At 36.3% G+C, this 16,870-nt stretch overlaps 1 protein-coding gene across 1 annotated transcript; it reads left to right on the plus strand.

Moving 5' to 3' along the window:
• The first annotated feature begins 4,332 nt into the window (after positions 1–4,332).
• On the plus strand, positions 4,333–16,870 carry LOC132122767 (D(2)-like dopamine receptor). Its single transcript, XM_059533153.1, has 8 exons — positions 4,333–4,747; positions 7,115–7,419; positions 9,633–9,742; positions 10,197–10,333; positions 12,436–12,635; positions 13,670–13,753; positions 14,011–14,359; positions 15,578–16,870. Exons 2-8 carry the CDS (start codon positions 7,141–7,143, stop codon positions 15,763–15,765), a joined length of 1,347 nt encoding a protein of 448 aa, XP_059389136.1. The 5' UTR covers positions 4,333–4,747; positions 7,115–7,140; the 3' UTR covers positions 15,766–16,870.

Below are 16,870 nucleotides of genomic sequence, written 5' to 3' on the forward strand. Positions count from 1 at the left end.
AAACAAGCTGACCTTTAAAAATGACCCCAGAATTCACTGATACGTTTGTGATGGAGCTCTGCATATCCAGTTGAATTTCCTTACATATATCAGCATAAAAAAGCTATATATTCATGATCCAGTGTTTACTTTTGGTAGTTTATTCCAAGTAAATTGCAGTGCCAAATGACTCCTATTGTTTATATGGACTTATTATGTGGATTTCAGGAGCTAGTCAACCAAAAATGTAAATTCTGTGATCATTTATTCTCCCTTATGTTGTTCTAAACTCTTCTGTAGAAAGCACAAAAGAAGATATTTAGAAAAATGCCTGAGCTGATCTATTGCATAAAATGAATGTCGATTGGGGTAAGGGAATGTCTAACTTTAATAAACACACACACACACACACACACACACACAAAGGTATCATAAAATAACCAAGAAAGTCATTTGTATTCTTATAACATACATTCAAAATGACAGGGTGAGTACTGTAAATGTTGGCATCAGGTGATGGTTGTGACATTTTGGCCTTACAAGAAACGTCCTTTCATTTACAACGTAAATTTATGCATAGAGTTCCAAGTAAGCAAATCAAAAGGAGGATTTTCCTTCACACCTGCTCCATATACTTGAATAACTGAGAGATTTATAGTCTGAATCACCTTGTTGAAAGGAAACAGCGCACCGACGGCAGAGAACAGAAGTCACTTTCACATTTGACTTTCAGAGCCAAATTAATGCTGACTCCTACATTTTCCACAGGGCTATTTGAGTGCTGAACTTTTCAACTTGAAAGCTGTAAGCTGCTTCTGAATACTTTACGATGTAGGGCTTTGGTATAAGCAAACTGTAACCAGAGTGCTAGTTGAACTGCTTTTTTTTCTTTCACTGTGTAAAGGGAAACTTCACCCAAAAAAAAAGACCATTCTGTCAGTGTCATCATTTACTCACCTTTTTGTCATTCCAAACCTTCATGAGCTTATTCCTTCTGCAACACCCAAAAATAGTAAAAAATTATTTTTGAGAAAGAATGTTTTTTATTTGTCCATACACTGAAAATCAGTGGGGTATCAAAAATCCAAAGGGCATTTGTTGTTGCCAGTTTCTAAGGCAACAGGGCTGTTAGACTTACCCACATCTTCTCATTCTCTAAAGCTGTTGCCAGTCATCCTCACGATTAGCCTATTTTTATATATAGGCCTATATACATTTTGTGACTGACGCCAGCGATAAACTGCACCTGATTCCTTATTTGAACACCATATAAAAAGAACTGAAAAATAATAATAATAATTAAAAAGGAAAAAATGACAAATTATTTCTGAATAAAATTATTTTATACACTTTATTTATATATATAATTTGGCAATTCAGTTAATGTTAGTAACATTCTTCTGATTATTAGGCCTAATCATATTATTAAGTTACTTTTATTCTTAAATTAATATTACAAAATGTTTTGCCCCACAATTATTTCATAGTGCATCACCACAAAACTGATCGCTGGGAAGTAAAAATTAGGCTAGCTAAAAAGGTCCTTTAAAATAGGTTTATTGATTACAGTCCTATAACACTGCAATCATCAAAATTATTATTATTATTTCAAGCACCGACTTTAAAAAAAACTGTTTTACACTAAATACATTTCTTCTCTCTTTAATTATTTATTTTAACATTTATTTATTTATTTTGCACTAGCCTATATGTTTGGGCCACAAGAGAAATATTAAGGAGGTAAATTAAAACATTTAGCTACCGTAGCCTATATAGCTACCATAATCAGCATATGTAGTATTTTTGTCTTTCGTCTCTATGCGCTTTTAACGAGGTATCAGATGCCGAAAGTGCCATCAGTTCTTACAGTACTTTCACTTTAGTGAATCGATTGAGATTAAAAGTTTTATAGCATAATTATTGTGCAAAGTCTGCACGTTGCTTGTGTGGTATCCATTGGCTCGCCTTCCTGATTTAAAACAAATATTTACAATATTGCGACATAACTGGAACCCCTCCCTCCCCCCACCCTTGAGTTGGCATTTGGGGGTCGCAGATTTGCCATGCCACTGGACTCCGTCCCTTAGTTAGCCTAGTGGCCGCTCACTTTTGCCCAGACCCGCCCAAAAATAAAATTCTGGCTATGCCACTGGTTTGGTGTGTCTGGATTCTTTTCTAAGCTTGGAATGCAGCATGAAACAGCACGGAATCACATTCAATGTATTCAGATTTAAATGACATAACTATTTTTTTTCCCATAGAAATTCTGTGGAAAACTGCAGAATGCATAGAAAACACAAATCTTGTCACTTTTATTTAGAGTTAGCAAGCATAAAAACAAGACATCCAGTTAATATGTTCCTTTGTGTGTTTCGTAGCTTAAGTATTTCAAAGAATTCTGAAGTATTTAGATTACAGTAATCTAACGAAATACATTACTGATTTCTTTTTAAAGCTTGTTTTTTTTTGTAATCTGTAGTGAAATAAATTTTAAAAGTAACCTTCCAAGCCCTGCATACATGTATATATCTGAAGTTGTCTATGTTGTTAAATCAGTCTCAGTATTTGAACTTAGAACCTCGCTATGCAGGGCCGGCCGGCGGCATAGGAGGTATAGGCAAATGCTAAGGGCGCCACTCATCCATAGGGGCGCCAGAATGAGTGAACGAGTGAATTTATTTTATTTTTATTTTTTTTTTATAATAGGCTACTTTTTAAAAACCATTAATTCGAAATACTACCAAATAAAGCCAAAAAAAAAAAAAAAAAAAAAAGTCCGGCTCTTCAATCTTCCCCCGCCCATCGAGTGCTTGAAGTGCGTCAGAAACAGAGCGCGCGCACGATCAGTTGTTGGTAATTTGTTGTGTAGCGTGCCAGATGTCGCATCCAATGTAGACAGCACTGCTTTTGTTAACACACAGCTCGTAGAAACGGGCCTGGCAGCTCGCGCCAGTTCTAGACACGGTGAAATTTTCCTGATTGTGACGGAAGGCCGAATTTACATGACACATTATAAATGAGCATAGTCTGCGATAGATACAGTGCCAAAAAGAAGAGAAGAGGATAAAGACAGAGGTAAAGAGATGTAGTGAAAGAACAATTTATTGCATAGGAGTAAGATACTATAATTTCATGGCAGTTATTTTTACCTTAAACTTAATGTTAGCAGTTGTTCTGAGTTCTGAGTCCCCAGACTGTGATTTTGTACAATCATGTCAGTTTTAAGACGCATTTTTTTATTATCACTTTTTTATTAATGTTGTACTCTACAGTTGTGCAGTTTTGGGGGGATACAGTACAGGCCAAAAGTTTGGAAACATTACTATTTTTAATGTTTTTGAAAGAAGTTTCTTCTGCTCATCAAGCCTGCATTTATTTGATCAAAAATACAGAAAAAATGTAATATTGTGATATATTATTACAATTTGAAATAATTTGTTTTGAATTTATTATACTTTAAATTATCATTTATTTCTGTGATGCAAAGCTGAATTTTCAGCATCATTACTCCATTCTTCAGTGTCACATGTGACATCCGGTCTATCACATGATCCTTTAGAAATCATTCTAATATGATGATTTATTATGAGTGTTGGAAACAGTTCTGCTGTAATGTGTGTGTGTGTGTATATATATATATATATATATATATATATATATATATATATATATATATATATATATATATATATACTAAATCATGAACACAATGACAGGGTGAAATGGGCTGCGATGCATGGGGCGCCAGGTAAAATCTTGCCTAGGGCAGCAAATTGGTCAGGGCCGGCCCTGTCGCTATGGTTTCATTGCATTGGCCTTATAATCTCACAGCCCTAGCACGACGCATGGCACCAAATCCATTTTTCTGTCTAACACGTCTAAAGTCCATGCTCTCAAATCCAGTCCTCAAAGCTGCTTTCTGTTGCTGTAGGGGAAGTGGGGGCTTGTTTTCTGTGTCCAAAGTCACGACGACCATTTGAAAGCACCTAAATCAATCCTCGCCCCCGAGACAACACGCACAACTAATCTACTGTGGGTATCAGTAATGTTTGTTTAGCTTTAATGTGTCATGTAATGCAGTTTTAGAAAAATGATCACCCAACAGCTGTTAGTAAGAATCAGGAGACATATTTTACTCGCTATTGTGACGTATATCTCAGCGAAATGGGAAATAATTGTCGAATTTGTACATAATTTCTTTAAAAAGGCGGGGGGGGGGGGTCAATACTATAGTACTATAGATATATCAATTACGGGGTTTTGAAAAGAAACAAACTGTGATTAGAAAGGCAGCACTCGTACTTTATTCGTACTGATGTTTATGTAAGAGCACCGCCTTGTTTCCAACCTTCTCAACCTCTGTTGGAGGGACTGAGATTGTCCCTCAGTGGATGCTGAAGGTTACCGCGTGCGTAAAGCGCGCGCTCAGATGCTGCGCTCACACGCGCGCGTTGCTCACACGCCACTTGGATTCAAACGGATATGGGTTGCTCCTGCTAAGTGCAGATTAACACCTCCATAAAACCAGGAAAAGCATATTTACATCACGATCACATTCTTTTAATCCCCACAATGTAATTTCCTCGTTGAAGTTGTCGCGTTTGCCGGTTTACAGCGGTTGTATCCATCCGTGGAGCTGTAATTGAGACAGAAGAGGACTACAGTTACAGTCGCTCGGATGGATAAGTGCATATGGCGAAAAGTGGATTTAAATTCTAAGAAACGGGATAATTCTTCCGCTCTTTGGACGAAAGTTGCGGTTTTGAAGGTAGAGCACTGCATTTTCTCTCGTTTGTGAACTAGTTATTTCTGCTCGTGAATAATTAGAAGATAATAAACAGATATTCGCTGATGCTGACACTTTCAGAGAAACTTTATTCTGCTGCGTGAGGAAAAACAAGCATTTGTTTTACACGACTATATGTGTTAACTGCTGGTTGTAATCTTTTCCAGTTAATTCAGCCGCTTTTCAAAGTGACAAATTGCAGTAAAAATTGCGTACAATGTTGTGTGAGCGTGTGTTTGATAAAGAGCGAAGGAGAGAAAAAGAGAGAGAGTCTTTTGTTTATATTTTGTCAATAAGCTGAATTTAGAAAAAGTTCAATTTGGTGGATCATATTAGTGTACTGTTTATTTGGAGTCCCACAGTGATCCAAACCATAATGTTAACCCTCACCTTTGCAGCAGATGCAAATCTCAAAGAGTTTCACATAACAGCATGTATGTACACAATAATTACATTATCAAATGCTTTACATGTTAATATAAACAGGACACCTAACATAATGTGAAGTGTGACCGGTGTTTCTTCCTGTAGACAATTTTGTTTCTTCTGATGAACAAAAACAAAACTGGTGCATGGATTCAAGCTTACAGGAATGACTGAGAGACTTTCTCCTAGGCTTGATTCCATTGTTAATGTACACATATCTACAGACGTGTACAGATCCGGAATTGTTCTGATTCAAAATCCCATTACAAAGTCAATAAACAAATGCAATCACAAGTTATTGATATGAGAAAGAATGAAAAAAAGCATTTTGTTGAGCTGTGCTGCATATTTATTCCTCTGCAGGGAGTGTCATCTTTGAGACAGCCTTCATGATCAAAACTGACACTGAGAAGGCTAAAGAGGCAATTAAGTGGAAAAATACAACTATGGTCCCTTTACACAGTGGGTTATATCTGTGGTGATGGTGCTTTGTATGGGTTCTTCTGCCAACATAATGCATTTTTACTATCATATTGAACAGTTTAAGTGATGACATATTGCCATCACACATTTGTTCATTTACATTGCACATCTGCCGACACGGCGTTGCTCAGACCCTGAGTGATGTTACATTCATGGTGTGGCAAGGTTCAAGTGTTATTTTCCCTTACATATCTTTTCTGATTTACATAACATAAGTCAAGGCAGTGAGCAATGTGATGTGTTCAAATGGAATTTGCAACATGGTATAATTTTATATATAGCCAGGCATTTATAAAAAGTTGACGGTAAATATAGTCTACACCAAAATGAAAAATCTGTCATCTCTAAGATGTCATTCCAAACCCCTATGACTTTTTCATCAGTGGAAGACAAAATAAGTTATTTCAAAAAAAAAAAAAAAAAAAAATCATCTCTTTTTTCCTTGCAGTGAAAGTCAGTGGGGTCCAGTGTTGTTTTGGCACCAATTTACATCTATAGCATGGGGGGAACAAAATAGAAATACTTTGAACTTGAAGAGATAGAGATAAGAGATAGTTAGAGATAGAGATAATTAAGAGATAGTTGATAGTCTCTTTAACTATCGCTTTAGTTAAGAGATAGTTAAGTTCAATATGATTAACTATCTCTTTAACTATTTCAGTGGGCAACATAAATGGCTGCCCACTGCTTCATGTGTGTGTTCACAGTGTGTGTGTGTTCACTGCTGTGTTTGTGCACTTTGGATGGCTTAAATTCAGAGCACGAATTCCAAGTATGGGCTGTATGTATGTCACGTCACTTTAATATTTACCTTGTCCCTTCAACCTCAACACCATAAGAAATGATCTATTCATGAAATATGACACAAAAACTTGAGAAGAAAAAAGTAGACATTTATTCTGAGTTTGATATCATTTCATTTTGCCATGAAATATAAATTAATATAATAGATTTCCACAATACAGAGCTATAATACATTTAGTCCTGAGCTTTCAAAAACTTTGCAAAATCTGCCAAATATGGAATGAAAAAAACAACTACTCACTGTGCAATTTCCTTTTTTCTAAATTTGCATACACAGTATATATACAGTACAAGGGAAACAGTAGGGAGGGAGGAGTCTTCTGTCCTAGTTAGTCACATCCAGAGTTCAAACACAGACTTTTCAGGACAACTATGCAAATGATCACCCATAAACAAAGCATAGACTTTACACAGTGTACCATGCAGCACAAGGTCATGGCCCTGTGCTTTTTAGTGAAAGCTTCTGCTCAGGTGTTCCAATAAGAAATTGATTTTTTTAATGCCAAAACTTAGTGGCACATGCTGTGCAATCTAGATGATATGATAAGACACACACTGGGATACAAAACTTGTGACTTAAAAAAAAAATTACATTCTGGATTTCTTTCATAAAAAGTCTCTTTACTTTGGTTCTAGGGTCTCGACTTGGCTTCAACCATCTGATGGAAGTCTTCACAGAGTATGCCTATAATGAAAGCTTCTTTGAAAATGGGTCCCGGGGCTTCAATGGCACAGAACAAGGGGGGCGGCACCAGTACAACTATTACGCCATGCTTCTCACACTGCTTATTTTCGTCATTGTCTTCGGCAACGTGCTGGTGTGTATGGCCGTCTCGAGAGAGAAAGCCCTGCAGACCACTACCAACTACCTGATAGTCAGCCTGGCTGTGGCTGATCTGCTAGTTGCTACACTTGTAATGCCATGGGTGGTTTACCTTGAGGTAGGTCTCAAAACGTGATATTGTTAGGGATGCTAAAATGATTTAACAGCAAACCATCTGTGGTTTACATTAATGCAAGGACAGATTATTAAATTATTCTCACATGATTAGATTGTGATTTCTTGTGCCATCTTTTTCATAACTCATTAGAGTCCATCTGGGCAAGTATTAATTAAGAAGAGCTACAGGCACCATTTCTAACCTTATTCTAGCCAATCAAACTGCAGTAGCCACCAGCATGTCTAATTCAAGAAAATCTGATCCTAGCCATGGGTTAGTAGTTATTTTCTAACCGAGAGAAGGCTCCTTGGTGTATGTCACTGAGACATACATATTAGCATAGATATCAGATAGCAAGCAAAATCCATAGGTTCGAATGTACATGCAGACCATCATTCTTGACTCCTGTTCTTTAGTGAATAATGCAAGCAGGTTGATTGTGTGATTTTAAACTGAGCTCTGAACAATGGGTCAAAAGTGACAGTTCTTATGCAGCACATCCAATTTACATTGCATTATTATAGTGATATCTTTTGATGTGTTGTTTTTCTCCTAAAGGGCTGCACTGAGTAACTGCATTGTAAGTCAATCATTTATGATTTATTTAAGTCCATCATGAGTCAAGTCATCATTTATTGCGTTTGAATCATTTATACGCATGAACAGAACATTAAGGAGAGCTATTGTGAAGTGGTTGAAATGTGTATTGGCCAAGTAAAAATAGCTGGTTTTGCATTGCACTATGAAAGTCCTCAATATTATTAGGGCCGATGAGATCATCATTCCAAAAGACGATTTCCATAAACAACTTCAGAATATCTTCAGAACACAAATGAAAATGAGTCATGAAAATAGCCTAATTATACTAGCAAGAAATACCAATAAAATCAAATGCTTTAGCTTAGCTGCAGGCTTGGGCCAAATTGACAATTTAAGAATTGTTCTCCTTTCGGTACATTAATATGAATTTAAATTGAATTGGCCACGCCTCACAGTGTGTTGAATAGGAAATGATTCAATGCATTATATCAATACATTCAATGCTCATAAAAACAGTCCTTCATCATTACCAACTACTGACATAATAATGGAACCGGCAAAAAGAGTCACTGTTAAAATCCATACTCACGAGATACAAGATTTCAAAAATTATTAAAATTCAATTCCAAACTTTTGTCACATGCACAGAATACTATACAACTTGCAGTGAAAAATAGTTCCTTCATACAGCAGTAGAATACATTTCATTCTATTTAAATGTTTTCCTTCATTCAGGAATCAAATTAAATTAATTCTCAGTTCAGTTCTGAATGCCACACAGCTCTGATTTATGGTAGCCTTTTTCTGTTACAAAAAAAAAAAATGCGAGTTAATGTCTCACAATTCTGACTTTTCTTCTCTGAATTGTGAAAAACAGATATAAACTCAGAATTGCGAGAAAAAGGTCAGAATTATGAAAAAAAGTATTATTTTATCCACGGTGAAAAGAAGCTTCCATACTGATTAGCTTTTCTATGCGCAGCAATTTAAAAAGTTTCTATTTCTCTTCACACTACATGCTTGTTCTACGGACCTTTCTCTCTCTCTCGTCTCTCCTTCTATTACTGCAAAGGCATGTTTTGATCACTAGCGACACCTGAGAATGATAGGGGTGATGCTCATTTCATCTGAGTTTAGAGATATGGTGATGAACTGATTCCGGCGGCTCACGGCCGCTTTCATTAGAGGTGTCAAATAATTCTTTAATCAATGACAGCGATGTAAACTCCAGAGGCAGGGACCTAAGATCATCAAGAGGTTTCTGAGTCCCTCGGCTTGCCTGAAGACACACATTAATCAGAGGCAGCTCAGTAAGCTCTACCAGCCAACTCAGAAGATGCGAACTGTGAATGAGGCTGACCTGTGCTATATTGCTTCTTTTCTGCCGGTTTTATCACATAAACCAGAGAAAATGCCAGTATCTTATTGGTTTAAACATTATTATAGCGGCTGAAGCTGTTGCAAATCGACTCCCGCAGACTTGCAGATGAGAAAAACAGGCGTTAGCATGGATATTTAGAATCTGAAGATATTAGTAATATGCAATACTTGCCAGAGTGCTTCTGGAAATTAACTAACTATTGCACATTTGCAAGTAATAAATGTAGGGTTGCATTCAGATGTATTTTTCTACAATTAGCTGAGTGTTTAGTTTTTCATGTCTGTCCCCCCAGGTGGTGGGAGAGTGGCGGTTCAGCACAATCCATTGTGACATCTTTGTCACCCTGGATGTGATGATGTGTACAGCGAGTATACTCAATCTATGTGCCATCAGTATCGACAGGTAGGTGTTTCTGCACTGCCATTATAACAGTCTAATGCTGACCGAGACATAATTGGGTTGTTTAGCTCAAAAGAGGGACCAACTCAGCTTCTGCACACCTGAAAATAAACCACATATGGTGCTGAGGTTGTTGTTATATATAGACGACAATAACTTCATTGTAAATCGTCACTTGCAATGTCACATGAGCTCAGAATAATAAGAAATACTTGTGAGGTCAATAGCGGTTCATACTAAACATTTCCTTTATTTATATATATCGTAATCAGATACTAGAAGGAAAGACTAGAAAGGATTACAGAGGTCATGGGAAGCACTGATACGTGGTTCTATACAACACAGGTCACATGATTACAAGTATATGTGTAAAGTTGTGTGCAGAGCAATAAGGGGATATGATACAGATAATATGTAAGTTAACAACATATCCATTTTTGTCTTGTATCTCCCACAGGTACACAGCTGTAGCCATGCCTATGTTGTACAACACACGCTACAGCTCCAAGAGGAGAGTCACAGTCATGATTTCTGTCGTCTGGATTCTGTCTTTTGCTATATCATGTCCACTGCTGTTTGGACTCAATAATACTGGTACACATGTGGGTGGGGGGATCACTAACTAGACTGCCAGTCCATCACCATTCAAAATATCGGAGTCAGTATAAATTGTATTTATTTTATTTTAAAGGAATGGCTACTTCCATTCAGCAAACATTTATTAAATTGTTCAAAAGTGACAGTAAAGACATTTATAATGTTTATATTTATAAGATTTCTATTTCAAATAAATGCTATTCTTTTGAACTTTCTATCAATTAAAGAGTCCTGAAAAAAAGTGTAATTGTTTCTATAAACATTTTCAAATGTTTTCAACATTGTAAAAAAAAAAAAAATCTTGAGCAGCAAATTTGCATATTAGAACGTTTTCTGTGACTATAAAGACTGGAGTAATAGCTGCTAAAATATTCTGCTTTGCCGTCACAGGAATAAACTACATTTTAAAACATTTTCAAATAGAAAATCATTGTATTAAATTGTAAAAATATTTTACAATATTACCATTTTACTGAAGCCTTGCTGAGCATAAGAGACTTCTTTCAAAAAAAAAAAAAAAAAGGAAATCTTACAGACCCCGAACATTTAAACGTCAGTGTACATGTTTTTATTAGGGCTGTCAATTTATAAAACATTTTAATCTAATAATATTCTGATTAATCAATCAAATCAAATTAAATACAATTCATTGCATGCATTTGTGGAAAAATTATTTTTAAATAAAAAATAACATTATGTAAAGAAGCTTTGAAATCCAATACACTGTTTTATATCTGTAAGCTTGTCTCTGACCTACTGTCCACTTTGGCTAATTTAAATGCATTATTCTGCATGTGAATTAATAACCATAAGGAATATAATAGCTAGACTCTGTGTTAGTGGATCTCCTTGTCCTACAAGCTTCTGCTTAGAAAAATTATTATGGAACAAAAGCTTGCACTTGCTGAATTTACAGAGTATTAGTGTCATTATCTTGTGTGCACACTGGTGTTAGGGGCAGCTAAATTTAAGTTAGGTCACCATAGTTATAATAGAGGAAGTCATTTAATCAGCATTCTTCTGCTTGAATGCTCGTGCTGGGAGGATGGGAGTCAGGGACTTGTGGGCATGAGCAAAACAAATCATAATGTAAGAGGGAAGTTTCTGTCACACTTGCCTACTGTGAAGGAACGAGGAGCGAAGGAACGAGGAGGCGTAGGAGTTTTCACACGGAACAATCTTTAATCACAGGAAGGAAGATGCACACATAGCACAAGGAGTTGACGTTCAATACCAGAGAGCGAAACATAGGGCAGATAACTATAAATACACAACTAACGAGGGAGGAAACAAGACCTGGAAGCAATAAACACAATTACCATGAAGGAGAACCTAGGACCTAGGTCATGGAACACGTGGGGGAGGAAAACAAACACAAAACAGTCCATGGGTGTGACATGAGCATTATACTCTGCAGGATTAAATACAAGTATTATGTCTGTTGCTGATTTGATAACTTTATGCTTTCTCTCTGTAAATATTTTAATATATTGGTATGTATATAATAGAGGTTTATATTTCATTATTCAAAAACGAATTAAAAATACAAATATACAGTGACTTAAATACACTTCTATGATGAGCATGTTTTTAATTTATGAATTAATTTAGATTTATTTATTTTTTCCAGGGGGGAAATTCCAAAATGTAGAAATCATAGAAAACCTTATTAAAATATATTAACTGCTAATTAAATTTTGAATACTTTTGTCCCCTGGGTCATGTGGTATGACCAATATTCAATAAAACAAACATACATAAAACAGTAAATGATATCAGAATGAGGACCCCTTTATAAATACTTTTTTACTTGGGAATATGACTTGACATTCTATTTATTTTCTTTCTTGAATATATGTATATATAATAAAAATCCAAAACCATATAAAACCCAACATCAATATAAAATATATTTTATTTTATAAAATATATTTTATAAAAATATATCGCCCCCCCCCCACTTTCTGTACCATCTACAGTCAAATGTCACTGACCCAGAGATTTATTCTACATGTCACATGATAGTCAGTAAAATCTTTTTATTTAGATCATGCATAATGCATCACTTCATCTAATTTTCCCTCTATGTTCTATTGCAGTCACCCATGATGATGCTCTGTGTGTGATCGCAAACCCTGCCTTTGTAGTGTACTCCTCCATTGTGTCCTTCTACGTTCCCTTCATCATAACACTACTAGTATATGTGCAGATCTACGTGGTACTGCGAAAGAGACGGAAACGTGTCAACACCAAACGCACATTCCCAGTTACAGACATGGATTTGAGCTCAACTTTAAAGGTGAGAACAGCTGCTTGATGACGAGTTGTTAAAGTTTCTACTTAGTTGGCACTCCACTAGAGTTTAGTGAATTGGGATTGTTAAGAAATTGCAGTGTCAATGAATTTCAAACTAATTCATCACCACTGCAATTCCCATTAGCAGTATATGAGTAATGACCAGTTGGATAGTAGGGAATAGCAGTACATGTTTTAGATCAGTGATCATAGCGTAGAATGACTTCCTCTTTTTTTTTGCTTGTATTGATTCTGCTGACACAGCAAATAAATGTGTGCCATGCAGGAAATGGCCACTGCTTCATTTCATTATTATAATACACAGCTAGTCTTTGTGCATTGTTTTACTCATAGCAACATCACCCAGGCTTCTCTATGGAGATCATAGTGCAGCAATGTCAAGCAAATTCAATATAGCATTATCAAAGAAACTGATAGCTTATCTACCCATCCTAAGCTTCTGCAAGGGCATCAGTGCATTATTGAGAGCCATTTGAGGTTAGGGAGTTCTCATACTGTGTCCTGACGGCATAAGTAAACATAGCATCTCCTATCAGTGGTTTCTGTCAATGCTGTGTCTCCTCCAAAATATTCTGAGTGTGAAAACCGGCTTGGATCAACATCATGTTTATTTCAGGAGCACTTTCATTTTGAAGTGCAAAACTCATCCTTATCCTTCTATATAGCAAGTGACTTGTTTTCAAAATGCTGAACTTTTGGATTTTGTTCTGAAAGGATCGCTAGATTGACCACATCTGCATCCAAAACGTATGCTTTGTAGATTGAGAATGCAAAGGTTCAGCAATCATCATGCCGAGCAGCTAATTTAAAATGATCTGGAAACTTTTCCTAGCGCATTACCTATAAACACAATCTATAAGCTGACATTTACAAAAAATATCACAGTGACTGAACGAATTACCAACCTTCCAGTTGCATGTTTCTATAATTGCAAATAAATTTAAACCGAAACAACTCATTCCTTTTTGGTCTAAATCTGTCAAAACACTCAGGTGTTTTCTCCCATGTGTGTTTCAGAAATGCACCCACCCTGCTGATGTGAAACTGTGCACTGTGATTGTCAAGTCCAGTGGGAATTTTGCGGTAAACAGCAAAAACGTGGTACAGCCAATTTCACATTTCCTTTCCAAATATCACTCTTGACAAGATTTTTGCTTCTAAGTGTTTGTCAATTGCAGCAGATGTAATAACAGCAGATGACATTTGACAAATGACAGTGTTTATATTGGCTGAAACAATACACTGTTGTTTTTAAATGAGCTGTTTGATAGCGTAAACCAATTTTTGTAGTGAATTGATTTATTATCAAGTATTGAGCACTTCAGCACTACTTCTTTTTCATCTTTTTTTTTTGGTAGATCTTCATAAAGGAGGTGGTAAACAATGGTGATGACATCCAAATGGAGGAAATCACAAACTTAAACCCTCCGAGACAGAGGAAGCAGGATCAGTCTGGTGCAAGTCAACAACACAGCAGGCTGGTTAACTCTAATCTAAGAGAGACTGACATGTCACCCCCATCGCCTGAAGCTGGTGTCAAACCTGAAAGAAATGGTAACACCAGCAATATCACAAAAGTGGCAAAAGCATTTGAGATCCAGGTCTCCCCCACCGGCAAAATACAGACATCGGTCAAGACTCTTAACAAACGTAAAATCTCCCAGCAGAAGGAGAAAAAGGCCACTCAAATGTTAGCTATTGTTCTTGGTAAGTTTGGTTATACAGTACCTTTAGGTGAAGTGTGTGATTTTTTGATGTTAAAATACTTTAAGTAAAACATTTGTTGGTTGATTTGCTCATAAAGTTTAAACACTGTGGCACATTCAAAGTCCCACCCAAACTCCCGCAGACCCAATCACAAACACACAATCATGACACCATACCCCATTATAATGGCATCACATAACTAACTAAAAGCAAAGTCATTAGAAACAAACACTTGAACATACTAGTGATGGCAACCCATCTTCTAAAATATTTTATTTAAAGTGTAATTAGATTTTTTTTGGTTTGGCTCACTTTTTTAGTATGGCACACTTGCTTTAGCCCAAATATCAAAACTCAACATTGGTAGAATATACTTCAATGCAAGCATTTCAGTTAAATATAATTAATGTAATTTCAAACCTTTAACCAGCAAGGGGAAAAAATAAACCCACAGCTACCATTGAAAAGTAGCCCAATTCTGTGGGAAAACCACAGACTTGGCAACCCTGAAAACCGGCCTAACAACAGCAACTCTGGCACAACCAATGGTGTGTTTTTGGGGGCAGGACTATCTGTTTGCCTGACCAATAACTGATGCTAATGGTGTGAAAATGACACACTTCAGATATAACAATACTGTTTGGTTTCATTTAACTTTATATTGTTCAATCTATGGGTATGCTAGGGTGACTATATGCACCGTTCATACGGGACACGGCCAGGATTTTAATATTGCCTAAAACAGCCAGAGCAGTTTGACCAATAACATGCAGGTATTGTACGTAATCGACCAATTGTGGGGCTGCGTGTGAGAAGGTGAGTGATGCAAATATGCGCACGTGTTTGTTAGTTCGATTGACTTGAAGCGTCGCTACGCAAAAAAAAAAAAAAAAAAGTGCGCCACAATGCTTCATGTCAAACGAACGAACATACATGTGAATGCGATACGAAAGCATAAGGAGCCGTCTGCTCTGCTCTTTATAGCTCTCATGAATGTTACACAACGTTCAACCTAAAACAGTGCAAATAGCCAAAACCTGGATATTTTAGGCATTATTAAAATCCTGGCTGGGACATGTCCCGTATGAACGACGCATATGGCCACCCAAGTATGTACCATAAATAAAATATTTTATATAGGTTTTCAACTCTAGAGTACAGTTTTCTAACATTGCCCACCCAAACCTGGATTATTACCTCTGCGTTCTTTATTTTCAGGTGTATTTATCATCTGCTGGCTGCCGTTCTTCATCACGCACATTGTGAACACTTACTGCCAAGTCCCTCCTGAACTCTACACTGCCTTTACGTGGCTGGGTTATGTGAACAGTGCTGTAAACCCCATCATATACACCACTTTCAACATTGAGTTTCGCAAAGCTTTCATTAAGATTTTACACTGTTGAGAGAGAACTAACTTCCCGGAACTGAAGGGGAAACTCATCTGCAGTGGACTACTGTAAGACTTTATATAAAGAATCTAAATGGGATACCATGTGGACTATGGCCTAGGGGCTACATCTCTTGCATTTCACCAAGATTAAAGCTTAAGGAATGTATATTGTCTCTATTATAAAAATGATTTTGTTCCAAGATCATATTGCCCAAAAAAGAAAAGAAAATCCTGGGTGAGATTGGGCTTAAAGAAGTATCATCAACAGACAAAAATGCTTGTTTGGACTAATATTTCAAGCAATGCAAAGCAATCTGTTTGTCAGTATTATTTTTTTCTTGATTTTGATTATTTGCTCAAAACCTAAATGTAACAGAATTTTAAACCATAGTAGTACATACTGTGATATAATCAGATGCTTCGTAGTAAGCAATAGGTCATGCATTGCATGGAAGCTGGAATTATTATTTTTGTTATTATTATTATATATTTTTTTTTCGGAAAAGCTTATTTATGCCATTCAAGTCTGCAATGTTGTGTCCCACATTTATAATGTTTGTTAGATGTTCTCAGCAACTAACAGCAGGAAACCTTAAATAATACATTCAGCAAAATCAAACTGTAATCACCTGTCATTTCTGTATGAAGATCAAAACATTAGTGCCTCATTTAAAGCAGAGTGGATTTAACATTTAAAAAAGCAAAGAAAATAAATACTATTTCAGTAAATTGCTGGGATTTTTTAAGCAAAATAACCTTGACCTTCTTTTGTCAGCCTTCCCGATGGAAGCATTAACCATTTCAGCATCTTGTTTAGGCCTTGTGGAGGTGGAGATAATACTGATGGAGTGTAAGGGGATGATAAGTATGAACTACATGCAGTCCCTGAGGAGTGGATTGTGGATAGACAAAAGCATCAGTCAAGGGTGCAAAAACGTTTTATGAAAATGAGTGTACATTTAATTTAAGGTTACTTTTTACTGTCTATTTTTTATATACATAGCTTTTCATGCTTTATATGACACACTTTGAATGTGATGGGCCTGTTGTTGCATTGTAATGCATGTTCTCATGAGATGTATATTGCACAATGATATAAGCTTATGAATAAAGTAATT

The sequence above is a fragment of the Carassius carassius genome, chromosome 41 (assembly GCF_963082965.1).
Source record: "Carassius carassius chromosome 41, fCarCar2.1, whole genome shotgun sequence".
In the NCBI taxonomy this organism is placed as follows: Eukaryota; Metazoa; Chordata; class Actinopteri; order Cypriniformes; family Cyprinidae; genus Carassius; species Carassius carassius.